Source organism: Schistocerca nitens, chromosome 2, assembly GCF_023898315.1.
Source record: "Schistocerca nitens isolate TAMUIC-IGC-003100 chromosome 2, iqSchNite1.1, whole genome shotgun sequence".
Taxonomy (NCBI): domain Eukaryota; kingdom Metazoa; phylum Arthropoda; class Insecta; order Orthoptera; family Acrididae; genus Schistocerca; species Schistocerca nitens.
This window is the reverse complement of record NC_064615.1, coordinates 925,253,043-925,269,261: the sequence shown is the minus strand read 5'-3', so window position 1 is coordinate 925,269,261 and position 16,219 is coordinate 925,253,043. Positions and strand designations below refer to the sequence as shown.

The window sequence follows — 16,219 nt, the reverse complement described above, 5'->3', positions numbered from 1 at the left end:
GGCCAGTTGTACAGTATTTGGTTTCATTGGCAGTATGTAGCTTTAAGTGACTCATGAGAAAGCGCCTCATTAGCGAGAAAGATTTTGGTGATTGAGTGTTCATGTGTCGCCCGGGTTGAACTAGCGAAGGCTTCTTCTAGCACTGATTTCGACTGATGATCACCTGTTACTACCATGACCAAAATCGTAATTGATCCCTCAACTGATGACAAAATGCCTTACATCTTTTTCATCGACAAAATGTCCCATACAAGTAAGAGCTGTCCCAATATTCTGTAACATTTTGTTTGGGCCTGTTGTTACTTTTCAGTGGGCCACACGCATTCTTCGTTTCGCCAGGCAAATTCTTTATTAGGAACTTTGATTGATGATGTGTAATACCGTCCTCTCTCAGGCTAAAAAATCGCAATTACTGTAAATGTGTCCTTCTAAAAGTATTTCAAACTCGAGTAGTACTTAATTTCTCCATTACCTGAAAACTATATCTCGTCTCGACAGGTCCCCTGGACTAGGATCTCCACTGATTCTCCATCCCAAAAACAAACCGTATGCATGTCGGGACCGTCTAGCTACATTTAGTGGCGATGACAGTTGCTTGTAATGTTATTCTCTGGATTCTGCACACTACTGGCAACTTCAGACTTTGTCCCTTCTTGAAGATAGTGGATAATGTTGTGACTTGGCAAGACAGCCAAGGCACGCGTTTAAGCTCACGCAGGCTGGCGTGAGGTCTGGAACAGTTAAAGGAGTTGAGTCTAGTAAAAAAAGTACGTAGCTTCTGGAATACTTAACTTTAATCCATAATTGGTGAACATCGGTCTGACGGTACATGCAATACAAGATAAATAGCAAATGATAATGGCGCCTTGCTAGGTCGTAGCAAATGACGTAGCTGAAGGCTATGCTAACTATCGTCTCGGCAAATGAGAGCGTAATTTGTCAGCGAACCATCGCTAGCAAAGTCGGCTGTACAACTGGGGCGAGTGCTAGGAAGTCTCTCTAGACCTGCCGTGTGGCGGCGCTCGGTCTGCAATCACTGATAGTGGCGACACGCGGGTCCGACGTATACTACCGCACCGCGGTCGATTTAAAGGCTACCACCTAGCAAGTGTGGTGTCTGGCGGTGACACCACAGATAAGATTTTACACTCTAGACACTTAACACTACTCTCACAAAATATGATAGTCAATCACCAGCACATCAGATTTCAAAAATGGCTCTCCACAATGCATGCTATTCACTGAAACCGCGTTTCACACTTTAAAAAAGTTAAATGACGAAATTTGGCAAACAAGATAAACTCATATGAAACTTCCTGGCAGATTAAAACTGTGTACCGGACCGAGACTCGAACTCGGAACCTTTGCCTTTCGCGGGCAAGGGCTGTACCGAATTTGTTTACTCTCATTTTTGTTCACTCTCATTCGTTGCATCTGCTCGGAGCGGACGTCGTAAGACACCAGTTTAAGTTTGTTGTGGATCGATTAAGTCAGTTTTTTTTATTACAGAGGGGAGCTAACCCTCTGACCGAACACGCTGAGCTACCGTGCCGGCACCCACTGAGCTACCCAAGCACGAAGTCACGCCCCGTCCCCACTGCTTTACTTCTGCCAGTACCTCGTCTCACTTTCTTTCAGGAGTGCTAGTTCTGCAAGGTCGGCAGTAGAGCTTCTGTTAAGTTTGGAAGGTAGGAGACGAGGTACTGGCAGAAGTAAAGCTGTGAGGACGGGGCGTGAGTCGTGCTTGGGTAGCTCAGTTGGTAGAGCACTTGCCCACGAAAGGCAAAGGTCCCGAGTTCGAGTCTCAGTTTTAATCTGCCAGGAAGTTTCATATCAGCGCACACTCCGCTGCAGAGTGAAAATCTCATTCTGAAGATAAACTCAAATGTTACGGTATCAGATCTTTCGCTTTTAAGTGATGATAACTAAAAGTACGTTGAGTACCACATTAAGAAACCCGGGGAGCCTATTCAGCGAAACAGCATTTTCCGATCGGGGACTAACTACTGCACATAAGCTTTCAGATTTTCATAAACACTACTTGAGTTTTCCTGCGTGCTGATGTAAACGTGACCCCGTATGACGTAACTCGTTGACGCGTGAGTTGCAGCCGCCAGACGGCGACCGGCACGGCGACGTGCTGGGCTACCGCGTCGAGTTCTGGCAGGTGGAGGCGCCGCAGCAGCGCCAGCGGCGGACGCTGGAGGCGGCGGAGGGCGCGCCGTCGCCGCTGAGGCTGCGCCTGGAGGCGCTGCGCAAGGCCACGCAGTACGCGGTGCGTGTGCGCGCCTACAACGCCGCGGGGGACGGGCCGCCGGGCACAGAGGTGCTCGCCGCCACTGCCGAGGACGGTACGTGGCGTGGCGCACGGCATTTTGCCACTGGAAACACCCTTCAAGTAATGTACAAAGATGAGGCCTGGGGGAAGTACATGCCGCATGCAGCTACTCTCTTATACAGGGTGTTACAAAAAGGTACGGCCAAACTTTCAGGAAACATTCCTCACACGCAAATAAAGAAAAGATGTTATGTGGACATGTGTCCGAAAACGCTTAATTTCCATGTTAGAGCTCATTTCAGTTTCGTCAGTATGTACTGTACTTCCTCGATTCACCGCCAGTTGGCCCAATTGAAAGAAGCTAATGTTGACTTCGGTGCTCGTGTTGACATGCGACTCCTTGCTCTACAGTACTAGCATCAAGCACATCAGTACGTAGCATCAACAGGTTAGTGTTCATCACGAACGTGGTTTTGCAGTCAGTGCAATGTTTACAAATGCAGAGTTGGGAGACGCCCATTTGATGTATGGATTAGCACGGTACGTTTGTATCGAGACAGATTTTAAGAACGAAGGTGTCCCGACAGGAAGACGTTCGAAGCAATTGATCGGCGTCTTAGGGAGCACGGAACATTCCAGCCTATGACTCGCGACTGGGGTAGACCTAGAACGACGAGGACACCTGCAATGGACGAGGCAATTCTTGTGCAGTTGACGATAACGCTAATGTCAGCGTCAGAGCAGTTGCTGCTGTACAAGGTAACGTTGACCACGTCACTGTATGGAGAGTGCTACGGGAGAACCAGTTGTTTCCGTACCATGTACAGCGTGTGCAGGCACTATCAGCAGCTGATTGGCCTCCACGGGTACACGAATGGTTCATCCAACAATGTGTCAATCCTCATTTCAGTGCAAATGTCCTCTTTACGGATGAGGTTTCATTCCAACGTGATCAAATTACACATTTTCACAATCAACATGCGTGGGCTGACGAGAATCCTCACGGAATTGTGCAATAACGTCATAAACACAGATTTCCTGTGAACGTTTGGGCAGGCATTGTTGGTGCTGTCTTGATTCGGCCCCGTTATCATGATTTCATACGGGATAGTCTACCTGTGCTGCTAGCACATGTGCCTTTACAAGTACGACACAACATATGGTTCATGCACGATGGAGCTCCTGTACATTTCAGTCCAAATGTTCGTACACTTCTCAACAACAGATTCGGTGACCGATGGATTGGTAGAGACGGACCAATTGCATGGCCTCCACGCTCTCCTGACCTCAACCCTCTTGACTTTCATTTATGGGGTCATTTGAAAGCTCTTGTCTACGCAACCCCGGTACCAAATCTAGAGACTCTTCGTGCTCGTATTGTGGACGGCCGTGATACAATACGCCATTCTCCAGGGCTGCATCAGCACATCAGGGATTCCATGCGACGGAGGGTGGATGCATGTATCCTCGCTAACGGAGGACATTTTGAACATTTCCTGTAACAAAGTGTTTGAAGTCACGCTGGTACGTTCTGTTACTGTGTGTTTCCATTCCGTGATTAATGTGATTTCAAGAGAAGTAATAAAATGAGCTCTAACACGGAAAGTAAGCGTTTCCGGACACATGTCCACATAACATATTTTCTTTCTTTATGTGTGAGGAATGTTTCCTGAAAGTTTGGCCGAACCTTTTTGTTACACCCTGTATTCAGTTTGGGCTCTAATTACCGTATGGAACCGACAGTTGATAGCTATGCTTAATTCGTTAAGGAGGGTAGACCGTCAAACGGGTCCTCTTGGAGCAGGAGATGCACCACAGGACATTTTATTTTCCACTGTCTATACTTTTACAAATAAATCATAAAACTTTGTAAATAGGACCAGAAATGATTCAGGATTAACAGTCACAGCAGTGGAAGTTCAAAAACACAAAAAAATAAAAATTTTGTACATCTGAAATTCCATCATTTTTTCACTTAGTGTTGGCTTCATTTGTTGCTATAGGTGCACTTTTCTTCATGAGTAAGAGAGATTCTTCGATGAATTTTGCACATGTGTATCAAACTCTAGAATTAATTTAATTTATGGAAAAGTGAATGCGGTGTTACACTTTAAGGGGGGTAGGACGTCAAACGGGCCGACATGGTGCAGGAGAGGCACCACAGGACATTTTAATTTCCACTCTCTTACAAATAAATTCATAAAACCTTGTCAGCATGACCAGGAAGGATTCAGAATTCACACTCATAGCACTGGAAGTTCGAAAACATAACGAAGTAACTTTTTCTTACAAGTAAAATTTCATCATTTTTTTCACTTACTGATGGCAGCATTTGTTGCTATAGGTACACTTTTCTTCATAAGTAAGGGAGATTCGTCGATAAATTTTGCACAGGTGTATCAAACTCTAGAATTTATTTAATTTATGGAAAAGTGAATCAGCTGTTACATTTTAAGGGGGTAAGACGTCAAACGGGCCTACTTGGAACAGGAGAGGCACCACAGGACATTTTCATTTCCGCTGTCTATACTTTTACAAATAAATTTATAAAACTTTGTCAGCATGACCAGGAATGATTCTGAATTCACACTCATAGCAGTGGAAGCTCGAAAACATAACGAAGTAATTTTTTTTTTACATGTAAAATTCCATCATTTTTTTCACTTACTGATGGCAGCATTTGTTGCTATAGGTACATTTTTCTTCATAAGTAAGACAGATGGTTCGATGAATTTTGCACAGCACACAAACCATACTTAAAGGTGTATGAAACTCTAGAATTTCCCAAATCTATTGAAAGCTGTGGTAAAAATTGAGCTAATTAACTAAAAAATCGTGTTTTTTCTAAACATGAAGTTAAAAATACAACAGATCATTCGTTTTTTCATAAATTAAATAAATTCTAGAGTTTCATACACCTGTAAGCATGGTATGTATGCTGTGCAAAATTCATCGAAGAATCTCTGTAACTTATGAAGAAAAGTATACCTACAGCAACAAATGCAGCCATTAGTAAGTGAAAAAATGATGAAATTTCACACGTAAAAAAATTATGGGGTTATGTTTTCGAACTTTCACTGCAATGAGTGTGAATCCTGAATTCTTCCTGGTGATGATGACAAAGTTTTATGAATTTATTTGTAAAACTGTAGACACTGGAAATTAAAATGTCCTGTGATGCCTCTCCTGCTCGAAGTCGGCCCGTTTGACGTCCTATCCCCTTTAAACTTCATGTTTAGAGAAACACTCAAATTTTATAGTTTTGTATCTCAATTGTTACCACAGTTTCTAATAGATCTGAAAAATTCTAGAGTTTTGCATTGAGGAGTTTGTGTTCAATAAGCATACCAAGTTTGAAAGTAATGAGATATTTATTTTCGATGTTACAAGTCGTGTACCTAAGTACAGAAATTTGTGTTTTGCGGGAAACCGCCGTTGAGGTTTTTGCTTGTATTTGGCATTCTTTTAGAACTGTCCAGCACCATAGGCAGGGTCTTTTTCATTTTCTAAATCAATTTTCTTACTTTTCACATTCCTATGATGCACTTATTTTGATTTTATCATCTCCAAAAATGATTTGTCTGCTTTCACTACACGCTCTCTGTCTATCGCATACGAAGCTTTGATAAAGTTCACTCCGGGCTTGATTCCCATCTTTTATAAAAGATATTTTCTGCTTTGCACACCATCATTAAAACATGAAACTGCATTGTAAACACCAATAGTAAGTGCATTTCTTCCCACAAAAACGGTTTTTAGCAGTCTTCCACATGCACGTTGGCTAAAACTTTCATTTAAGTTTTTGTTACCGCCATGAAGACATTTCTTCAATAAGTTTTCATTTGCAAGGTCCCTGAATATAAGTTAGAGGGCTTCCATTATAGCAATTGGTAGAGGATTCCTTTGATGATATTATTCACCACCAGCAATTGACCTTTGCTAGCCGTACCAAGCTTCACTTCCTTATGGGCACAAGTTGCCGATAGGGTTATTGCCTGTTGGCATTTTGTGGAAGTGTAAGGCCCAAACTGCTTGCTTCATATTTTTCAAGTCCCCTGTGCTCGTTTTTACTGCCAGGCCATAATATGTCTCAAGCGTGTCAATTTCTGCAAGCGTCAGTCGCCCTCTCCCTTTTATTCACACTGCAAGCCTTTAGAAACGGAGAACAAACAAAACCAGCTATAAAACCAATGCATGCCGATAGCAGCAGAGAAGGTATCGGTATCAGTAGTCCTTTGTTTTATGTATCATTAATCTCTAGCGCAAATACAAACATATGAATTCTAGAGAGTGAAATACCCTCACGTATGACAGAAGAATGCTGTGTAAAGGGGTGTGGCGTTGTATCTTGGTACATTTAAGACCAAATAACGTGCCTATGTTTTATACATCAGGCTGTTCAGGTAGATGTCCGCTACAAAATAGCCATATTTTTGAAAAATCGAGTTCTTTTTAAGTTTTAGACGTCCTACACCCCTTAATAGGTCGCCCGATTTACGCCTTGAAAAATTTAGTTCCAGTTTTGACCACAAGTTGGAAATCTGGCACTGTACACTGTTTGTATGACAGTATGACATCCACGCTGTCATTTGACAAGCCAGAATGTGGGTGAACAGTATAGCTATTGAGGAAAGATGGGCTGTTTCATACGAACGGTCGCAGCTACGCAGCCGCATTGAGAGAGTGTCGCCGATTGAATGATATGAGGAGAGGTCCGATGTCATTAACTGGTTCAAATTAAGTGATAATGAAATTCGAAAACACAAGTGAGCTTGTGTGGCAAATGGACGAGGACGGCTTCCTATCCAGACAGAAGCTATTGAGGGGGTTGCTGTTGCTGTAACTGATTATGCAGCACGTGTCCAGAGTAGTGTTAGTTACCACGCAGTGTCACGAGAATTTTCCACCCCGTAGTCAGCAGTACGAGAAGTTTTGCTGTCTGTTTTACACTGGTCCCCGTATAAGATCCCGACAGTCCAGCAATTGAAACCTGATGGTTGGTAGCAATGGTATGAATCTGCTCTTCGATTTCTGGCACGGATCTAAATCGATGACATGTGGCCGGGCAATATTCTGTGCAGTGACGAGGCCCATTTTGCACTACCGAATACAATGAATACAAGGAACTGCCGAATTTGGGGTACTGTTAAACCGCGTGTTAAGCACTCGCCGTATAAAACCGCGTGGTACGAATTCATAAACACCTGTATTAGCTGTCCGTCCTTCCTTGAAGAGACTCCATGTGTACCGTGACGTATGAAGACCTCCTTGCACAGCGTATAATTCCTACATTGGAAGAGCGCAACTCTGCCGAAAAATTGTTTTCATGCAAGATGTCGCTCGACCAAGCTTCTGCTTAATGCAACCATCCACGAACATGTTATATCCAGGGATCACCTCGTCTGAATCCGAGTGACGTTTGACTCTGGATACATCTAAAAAGACACGTTTACCAGGAACACGTTAGTCCACCTAATCTGAAGGCCAGTACATAGGAACACTTTATTCAGACTCCACCGGAACTGTTGCAAGGAATAGTTGATCGCGGCGTTTTACCGATGCAGCATCTCGTCCGTATCTCCGGTGATCATATTAAGCAAATTCTGTAAGAGACGGTTGATAATAAAGTCATCATTTTGCTTGTCTCACTTGTTTGACGTTTTCTATCCACGACCCCTTCCAAATCCATTACACATCGAAACATTTCGTGCGTCTTTCCTGTATTCAGAACTCCAGACCTGCTGGAAAAATTTGGAACTACTTTTTCCAGCGTATATTGATTCCACATTAATACGTTAGAATATATACCATATTTCGCTGTCGTAAGATGGCAATGGGCCTCTGAACCACGCAGTTCTAATACATTTTTCATGATCTTGCATCCACGCATGTCATTAAACACGCACGATCTTTCTGGCGAGTGCTACTCGGCCGTATTGTCATGTGGTTGCCGTTTCTATCCTTAAAAGATTGCCTCGTTCCTGCTTCAACCATCCGCCGGCCGGGCCCAATAAAGAAGGCAGTCTGCTGCTGAACACAGCTCGGGTCCTCGGCATTGTAAGGTTGAAACGGATCGGTCAAGAAACGGTTCGGTTAACTTTTCCAGATTTTTGGTTACCACATTAAACAACGACTTGTCTTTTTATAGTAGTATGCATTACGATAAACGTGGAAGTAGCGTGTATTTTAATAAGTAATACAGACGTTAGATGTGGAAATATTTAATTGGAGGGTCCATGGATCTCGCAAGGTCCGCCAAGTCAATGGGTCTATATGAGATATCGACTTTGTCTTCTGCACCACCTCCTTTTGGAGATGTTTCAGCTCTTGTCATCATCTTTGGTTGTGATATGTATCTAAACATAAAAGGACTTCTCGTTGTATATATCGTAAAAAGAAAAGCAGTTCATGTGCTACACCGCAATAAAACCATCGAAACACCTTCTTCCTTCCTGCCTTCCTTATATGGTTTCGCTCAGTTTTTCTTTTTGGATAAATTATTTGCGTGTGTGTGTGTTTTCACATAACATATTTTTATATGATACTGGTGTTATTTAGTAGTTGTTTAGCGAAATAAGGTCTGTATGCATTTAGATAGCATTGCAGATACTTGAAATAAAAATTGCTCGTTTTGCATTGATAACATGTTTTTGCAGACATTTTAGTTTTACAAGTAACATTGTGCCACTTGAAAAGCATCATAGATGTGAAAAATATTCAATATGAGGCACTTTTGTGTCTTAAACCAAAGTTATACTTAGTACGAACTATAAACGTTGATGAGAAACAACAAGAGCATAAACAAGTAGTTAATGTCACAAGTTTTGCATAATAGTATTTAAGATAAAATTTTTTTATCATATTTCATAATCAAATTTTTGTTTTTTACTATTTATGGTGAGTATATTTTCACTATACTCATTTCCGTATTCAGTAATAAGTTTACCTGCGTATTTAATAGGTCCCATACCTTTAGGCTTTAGGCATCAAAATAGCATTAGAGTACTTGTTCAGGAGTCCAAAATGTTTTCATCACCAATTTGAAGTGAACATTGGAGTTTTTTGCCTTTCTGACGTATTTTTGCAGGTTTGTAAGGAATACTGTGACATTTGAGGAGCATCATAGAGGCAGTGAACAATTAATTGTGGAACCTTTATCCATTGTGAATTTGGAACACTGCACCTGTAATATGATAAGTTTTTCTGAACTTACCACAACCAATTTCCCTTTTATATAGATGTATTTCAGTAAACCATGACCGGTTGAGAGCTGCCTAGAGCTTTGTTGTTGTAGCTGCGCGTGGCTTGTTGTGTATCTGTGGCAAGGTAGAAAATGACAGCAAATAATGTAGTACAGATGATACACTATCATGAAATATTTAAAACGTGTTACTCTATTTAAAGGTGTTACTTACGGTTAATAGATTCTGCAGATACATATTTGTTACGTGTAGCACTTTGGAAAACATTATTCATGCTTTCGAGTTGCTATCACACAATAGAATTCAGAGACTTTGCCACAGACACCAAATTCCACGTCTTATAAATTTTACACAAACCAAAGACTGTGATTAAACTACAGGCTCAAAGATCTCATCTGAACCAAAGATGTTCTTCGTCAACTCTCTCACTGTTGAAGGTTATATTTTACTTGCAGGGAATATATATTCCAAAGTAACTTAAATTACTATTTTTTCGCATTGATGAAAATTGTGTCTTTCTTCCAGGAAAGGTAAAAGCCAAATTAACTTATATTAGTAGAAATTGAGCTGCAAATTAATATGTGCAATTTACAATGTGTATGAAACTAGACTTTTAGATGATATTTATATTACAATTAAGAGTATGGGTGCTGGGATTATTTTAAACAGCTATGTTCTTGCTTGATATATTAACTGAACTAGGCGTACGACATTTGAGGTTAGCAAGTTAGTGGTTAATTTAAAGTTAATAAGTAATGTGGGCATTTGGTAGGGTGTGGTAGGAGGGGTGGGGTGCGGAATGAGAAAGAAGAGGGAGAGACTTTGTAGTTAGAGAAAGAGATGGGTATGGAGGCGGGGAGGGAGAGAGAGAGAGAGAGAGAGAGAGAGTGAGTGAGAGAGAAAAGGGTAGAGGTGGGATTGTGTGTGTGTGTGTGTGTGTGTGTGTGTGTGTGTGCGTGCGTGCATGTGTGTTCGTTGCGGGTATTTTGTTTCTTAGCTAATTCTGTTCGTGCGTTTAAGTGGTGTGGACTGTTTTGTGTTTGTGAGTGAAAATCTCTAATTATTCAAGAAGGTCCGTCTTTATTCCCTTGTATACATCGTGTAGGATATGGTGGTTGGTTTTTTGTCAGATGGCTGGCGAACGTGGATCTATTTCAGTTGTTTAGACGGAGTACATCAGAGTGGTCCTTGTATCGTGTTTCAAAGCTCCTTGCTGTTTGTCCTATGTAGTAGCAGGAGCAACTATCGCATGTTAATTTATGTATGCCAGATGTGTGAAAGGATGTGATGTGTCTTTTAATATTATCGATTATTTCGTTTTATATTTTGTTGTTTATGTGAAAACTTATTTTAACATTGTGTGGTTTGAACAGCTTAGCGAGTTTGTTTGAGATGTTACCGCAAAAAGGCAAACAGATATATTTGGTTTCTTCTGCTGATGAGGGCTGGCTTGTTGCTGTTGTTTCGTTGGATTTAATTTTATCATCTAATTTATCATCTGTGGTTGTATCATAAGCATTGTTCAGTTCCGTTGTTTTTAAAATATTAATTTCTTAATTTTTATAGTGTGTTCAGCTTGAATTTGTTTATTTGGTTGGGTGCTGATTTAAAGAAAGCTAGTTTATGCTTATTTGAGTGGCATGATGCATTGTTAATTATGGCCTCTGATGCAGGTTTCCTATATATTTGGACCTTATGTTTGTTGCTGTGGTTTTCAGATCAAGAAAGTTGATTCCAGAGTGAATCTGATGTTCTACAGTAAACCGTATTTTGGCATGAAGAATTATTACGTTTATCAGCTATGGTGTCACTATCAGTGGTTGTCCCATCTTATAGCAACAAGGTGTCATCAATATATCGTTTGTAACAAATGATTTTGTCTTTTTCTATTTGGTTTGCTCTAAAGAATTTGTTTTCTGGACCACTGATTTACATGTCAGCCAGAACGTCATTTTGAATATATATATTTTGTTGTTAAAGGTAAAGCAATTGTGAGACATAACTAACTCAAAGAACTCCATCAGCTCATAGAGTTCTACGTTAGTTAGCTTTCCATGATTTGTTACGGTCATTTTTTATTATTAGGAATGTGTCTATTATAGGTATGTTGGTGTATAATTTGAGTGTGTCAAGGGATGCAAAGTGTGCTCAACTGCGTATGGTGATGTCTCTGATGCTGTCAATCTACTCATAAGTGTTTTTTATCGAGTAACATGTTGGGAATTACAGTTTTTCTTGAGTGTTTCATTCAGTTTTTTGGTGACTTTGCAGCTAGAACTATTTGTTGAATTCACAATCGGGTATGTCAGGTGTCAGTTTTATGAGTTTTGCATTTTTGTACCGTTGGATATTATTCGTGGTGATGGAAAGGGGGGAGGGGGATGGTGGTAAAAAAAGAGGAGCAATTTTTGCCCAGGGCGGCAAGACACATAGCAACGGTACTGGTCCCGGTGTATGTGTGTAAATGTAGACGCAGAGCTTGTTTCGCGGACACGCAGTGTTGGCGTGGGGGCAGCACAGCAGGTGATTGAAACTGGCGGCCACCTGTTGCAGTGCCGGAGGTGGCGCCGCTGGGTGTGCAGTGCGTGGCGGCGTCCCCGCAGAGCCTGCTGGTGGAATGGGAGCCGCCGCCCGAGAACAAGCTGAACGGCCGCCTCCTGGGCTACCGCCTCTTCTACAGGCCGCTCGCCGAATGGGACGGTGAGCCTCACACTTTCTTCTTCTGAGTCATAAGCGTTCCCACCTTTCATGCGCCCGCCACAATGTCCACTCCAGCGTCATTTCAAGAGAAGGGTATAAGTCATGAACTAGTATACAGGGTGGTCCATTGATAGTGACGGGGCCAAATATCTCACGAAATAAGCATCAAAAGAAAAAAACTGAAAAGAACGAAACTCATCTACCCTGAACGGGGAAACCACATGGCGCTATGGTTGGCCCGCTAGATGGCGCTGCCATAGGTCAAACGGATATCAACTGCGTTTTTTTAAAATAGGAACCCCCATTTTTTGTTACATATTTGTGTAGTACGTAAAGAAATATGAATGTTTTAGTTGGACCACTTTTTTCGCTTTGTGATACATGGCGCTGTAATAGTCACAAACGTATAAGTACGTGCCGTCACGTAATATTCGGCCAGTGCCGACGGTATTTGCTTCGTGATACATTACCCTTGTTAAAATTGACCGTTTACCGATTGCGGAAAAGTCTAATATCGTGTTGATGTATGGCTATTGCGATCAAAATGCCCAATGGGCGTGTGCTATGTATGCTACTAGGTATCCTGGACGACATCATCTAAGTGTCCGGACCGTTCGCCGGATAGTTACATTATTTAAGGAAACAGGAAGTGTTCAGCCACATTTGAAACGTCAACCACGACCTGCAACAAATGATGATGCCCAAGTAGGTGTTTTAGCTGCTGTCGCGGCTAATCGCGAAAATTGCGCGAGAATCGGGAATCTCAGAAACGTCGGTGTTGAGAATGCTACATCAACATCGATTGCACCCGTACCATATTTCTCTGCACCAGGAATTGCATGGCGACGGCTCTGAATGTCGTGTACAGTTCTGCCACTGGGCACAAGAGTAATTACGGGACAATGACAGATTTTTTGCACGCATTCTATTTAGCGACGAAGCGTCATTCACCAACAGCGGTAACGTAAACCGGCATAATATGCACTACTGGGCGACGGAAAATCCACGATGGCTGCTACAAGTGGAACATCAGCGACCTTGGCGGGTCAATGTATGGTGCGGCATTATGGGAGGAAGGATAATGGGCCCCCATTTTATCGATGACAATCTAAATGTTGCAATGTATGCTGATTTCCTACGTAATGTTCTACTGATGTTACTACAAGATGTTTCACTGCATGACAGAATGGCGCTGTACTTCCAACATCATGGATGTCCGTCACATAGCTCGCGTGAGGTTGAAGCGGTATATTTCATGACAGGTGGATAGGTCGTCGAAGCACCATACCATGGCCCGCACGCTCACCGGATATGTCCCCGGATAGGATATTTGTTATCGTGTTCCACCGACAACGCCTGACAACATGCGTCAGCCCATTGTCAATGCATGTGCGAACATTACGGACGGCGAACTACTCGCTGTTGAGAGGAATGTCGTTACACGTAATTGCCAAATGCATTGAGGTTGACGGACAGCATTTTGAGCATTTATTGCATTAATGTGGTATTTACAGATAATCACGCTGTAACAACATGCGTTCTCAGAAATGATAAGTTCACGAAGGTACAGATATCACATTGGAACAACCGAAATAGAATGTTGAAACGTACCTACGTTCTGTATTTTAATTTAAAAAAACCTAACTGTTACCAACTGTTCGTCTAAAATTGTGAGCCATATGTTTGTGACTATTACAGCGCCATCTATCACAAAGCGAAAAAAGTGGTCCAACTAATACATTCATATTTCTTTACGTGCTACACGAATATGTAAGAGAAAATTGGGTTTCGTATGTAAAAAAACGTAGTTGATAACCGTTTGACCTATGGCAGCGTCATCTAGGGGGCGAACCATAGCGCCATTTGGTTTCCCCCTTCAAGCTAGACAAGTTTCTTTCTTTGTAGTTTTTTCGTCTGACGCCTATTTCGTGAGATATTTGACCCGGTCACGATCAATGGACCACCCAGTAATTATACAGAGATAATTATTCGATGGGTAACTGGGATAAAGAATGATAATCTTACGCACTAGTCGGACAGAATTTGGCACGATAACTCTCAGGATTTCCGTCCCATTCAGATAATTGCTTCGTGGTGCTTTCTTTTCTTTCCTCCTCTCTTTCTTTTTTTTTTAAAAAAAAAAGAGTGTATTTGAAGCGACAAGCATGGAACGCTAGACCCGCACATGCTGCGACCTCACTGGTGTCACATTAACGACGCTCCGGCATTTCCCACAGACGTGTCGGCTCCCTCGGAGATCTCTACGCAGGACACAAAGCTGGAGGTGACGGGCCTGCTGCGCTTCTGCAACTACAGCCTGGAGGTACGCGCCTATACCGCTGCCGGCGACGGCGTGCCCAGCGAGCCCGTCTTCTGCAGGACCTGGGAGGACGGTACGCTCCATGTTAGTGCATCCTTTGACACTACCCTAACACTCGCTACCTAAAGCTAATAACACGTAGGGCGGAACAAAAATCGTGCGACTGCGAAACTGTGACTTTCCTGTATCTGACCTACGCTATCTGAGCAAAAGTATTCGGACAGCCCTACATAGCGCGCAATTGACCACTGCATGTGGTCAAATGTAATGTATTGCGAATACATAGAAAGAAGGATCCTTTATTGTATGATTATATGATAGCGGAACAAACACTGGTAGCAGTTACTTCTGTAAAATATCTGGCAGTATGCGTACGGAACGATTTGAAGTGGAATGATCATATAAAATTAATTGGTGGTAAGGTTCAGATTCATTGGGAGAGTCCTTAGAAAATGTAGTCCATCAACAAAGGAGGTCGCTTACAAAACACTCGTTCGGCCTATACTTGAGTATTGCTCATTAGTGTGGGATCCGTACCAGATCGGGTTGACGGAGGAGATAAAGAAGATCCAAAGAAGAGCGGCGCGTTTCGTCACAGGGTTATTTGGTGACCGTGATAGCGTTACAGAGATATTTAGCAAACTCAAGTGGCAGACTCTGCAAGAGAGGCGCTCTGCATCGCGGTGTAGCTTGCTCGCCAGGTTTCGAGGGGATGCGTTTCTGGATGAGGTATCGAATATATTGCTTCCCCCTACTTATACCTCCCGAGGAGGTCACGAATGTAAAATTAGAGAGATTCGAGCGCGTACGGAGGCTTTCAGACAGTCGTTCTTCCCGCGAACCGTACGCGACTGGAACAGAAAAGGGAGGTAATGACCGTGGCACGTAAAGTGCCCTCCGCCACACACCGTTGGGTGGCTTGCGGAGTATAAATGTTGATGTAGATGTAGATGTGACGAGATGTGGACGCGCCGTCATAAAAGAGGTCACTGAGAATTGAGTTGTCAGTAGAGAAGCGGTAAGAAACTGTGGACTAGTTACTGAAAGTCACCTGAGTAACAAATCTTTCAGGGACAATTCAACCCTGCTAAATCTGCCAAATTGGAGTGTTGATGAGGTGACCGAAGCGGAAAAGCGAAGCAATAACCAAATCTAAACTATGTCCCGGTATACTATTTGTACTGAGCGTCAGGGACCGTCGAGCAATGATCACTATGTTTGTAAAACTTTGCCACTTGTGAGTTCTAAAGTGAGATTGACTTTCCACTAGTACAATGACTTTGTGAAGGGTGTAGAAAACAATGGGGTAAAATAATTGAGCAGTGTTGTTCCTGCCTACTCGTCTAATATAGCACTCGATCTTCAGGCCACAAGTGGCCCATCGGGACCGTCCGACCGCCGTGTCATCCTCGGTGCAGGATGTGGATAGGATAGACGAAAGGTCAGCACATCGCTCTCCCAGTCGTTATGACGGTTTTCCTTGACTGGAGCCGCTACTATTCGGTCGAGTAGCTCCTCAATTGGCATCACGAGGCATAGTGCACCCCGGAAAACGGCAACAGCGCATGGCGGCTTGGATGGCCACCCATCCAAGTGCCGGCCCCGCTCGACAGCGCTTAAACTTATCTCACGGGAACCGGTGTATCCATTGCGGCAAGGCCGTTGCCCCTTGTAATATAGGGTGCCTGGGAAACCTGCTTTCTCGGATCGCTAAACAAC

General features: G+C 42.8%; 1 protein-coding gene across 1 annotated transcript in view; it reads left to right on the top strand.

Annotated features, from left to right (window-relative positions):
• Positions 1–16,219, top strand: part of LOC126235454 (Down syndrome cell adhesion molecule-like protein Dscam2) — a 289,196-nt gene that overhangs the window by 125,849 nt on the left and 147,128 nt on the right. The window contains exons 8-10 of the mRNA XM_049944177.1: positions 2,111–2,351; positions 12,034–12,180; positions 14,418–14,573. Of these exons, the coding sequence (XP_049800134.1) occupies positions 2,111–2,351; positions 12,034–12,180; positions 14,418–14,573 (544 nt within the window). The remainder of the gene's footprint in view (positions 1–2,110; positions 2,352–12,033; positions 12,181–14,417; positions 14,574–16,219) is intronic.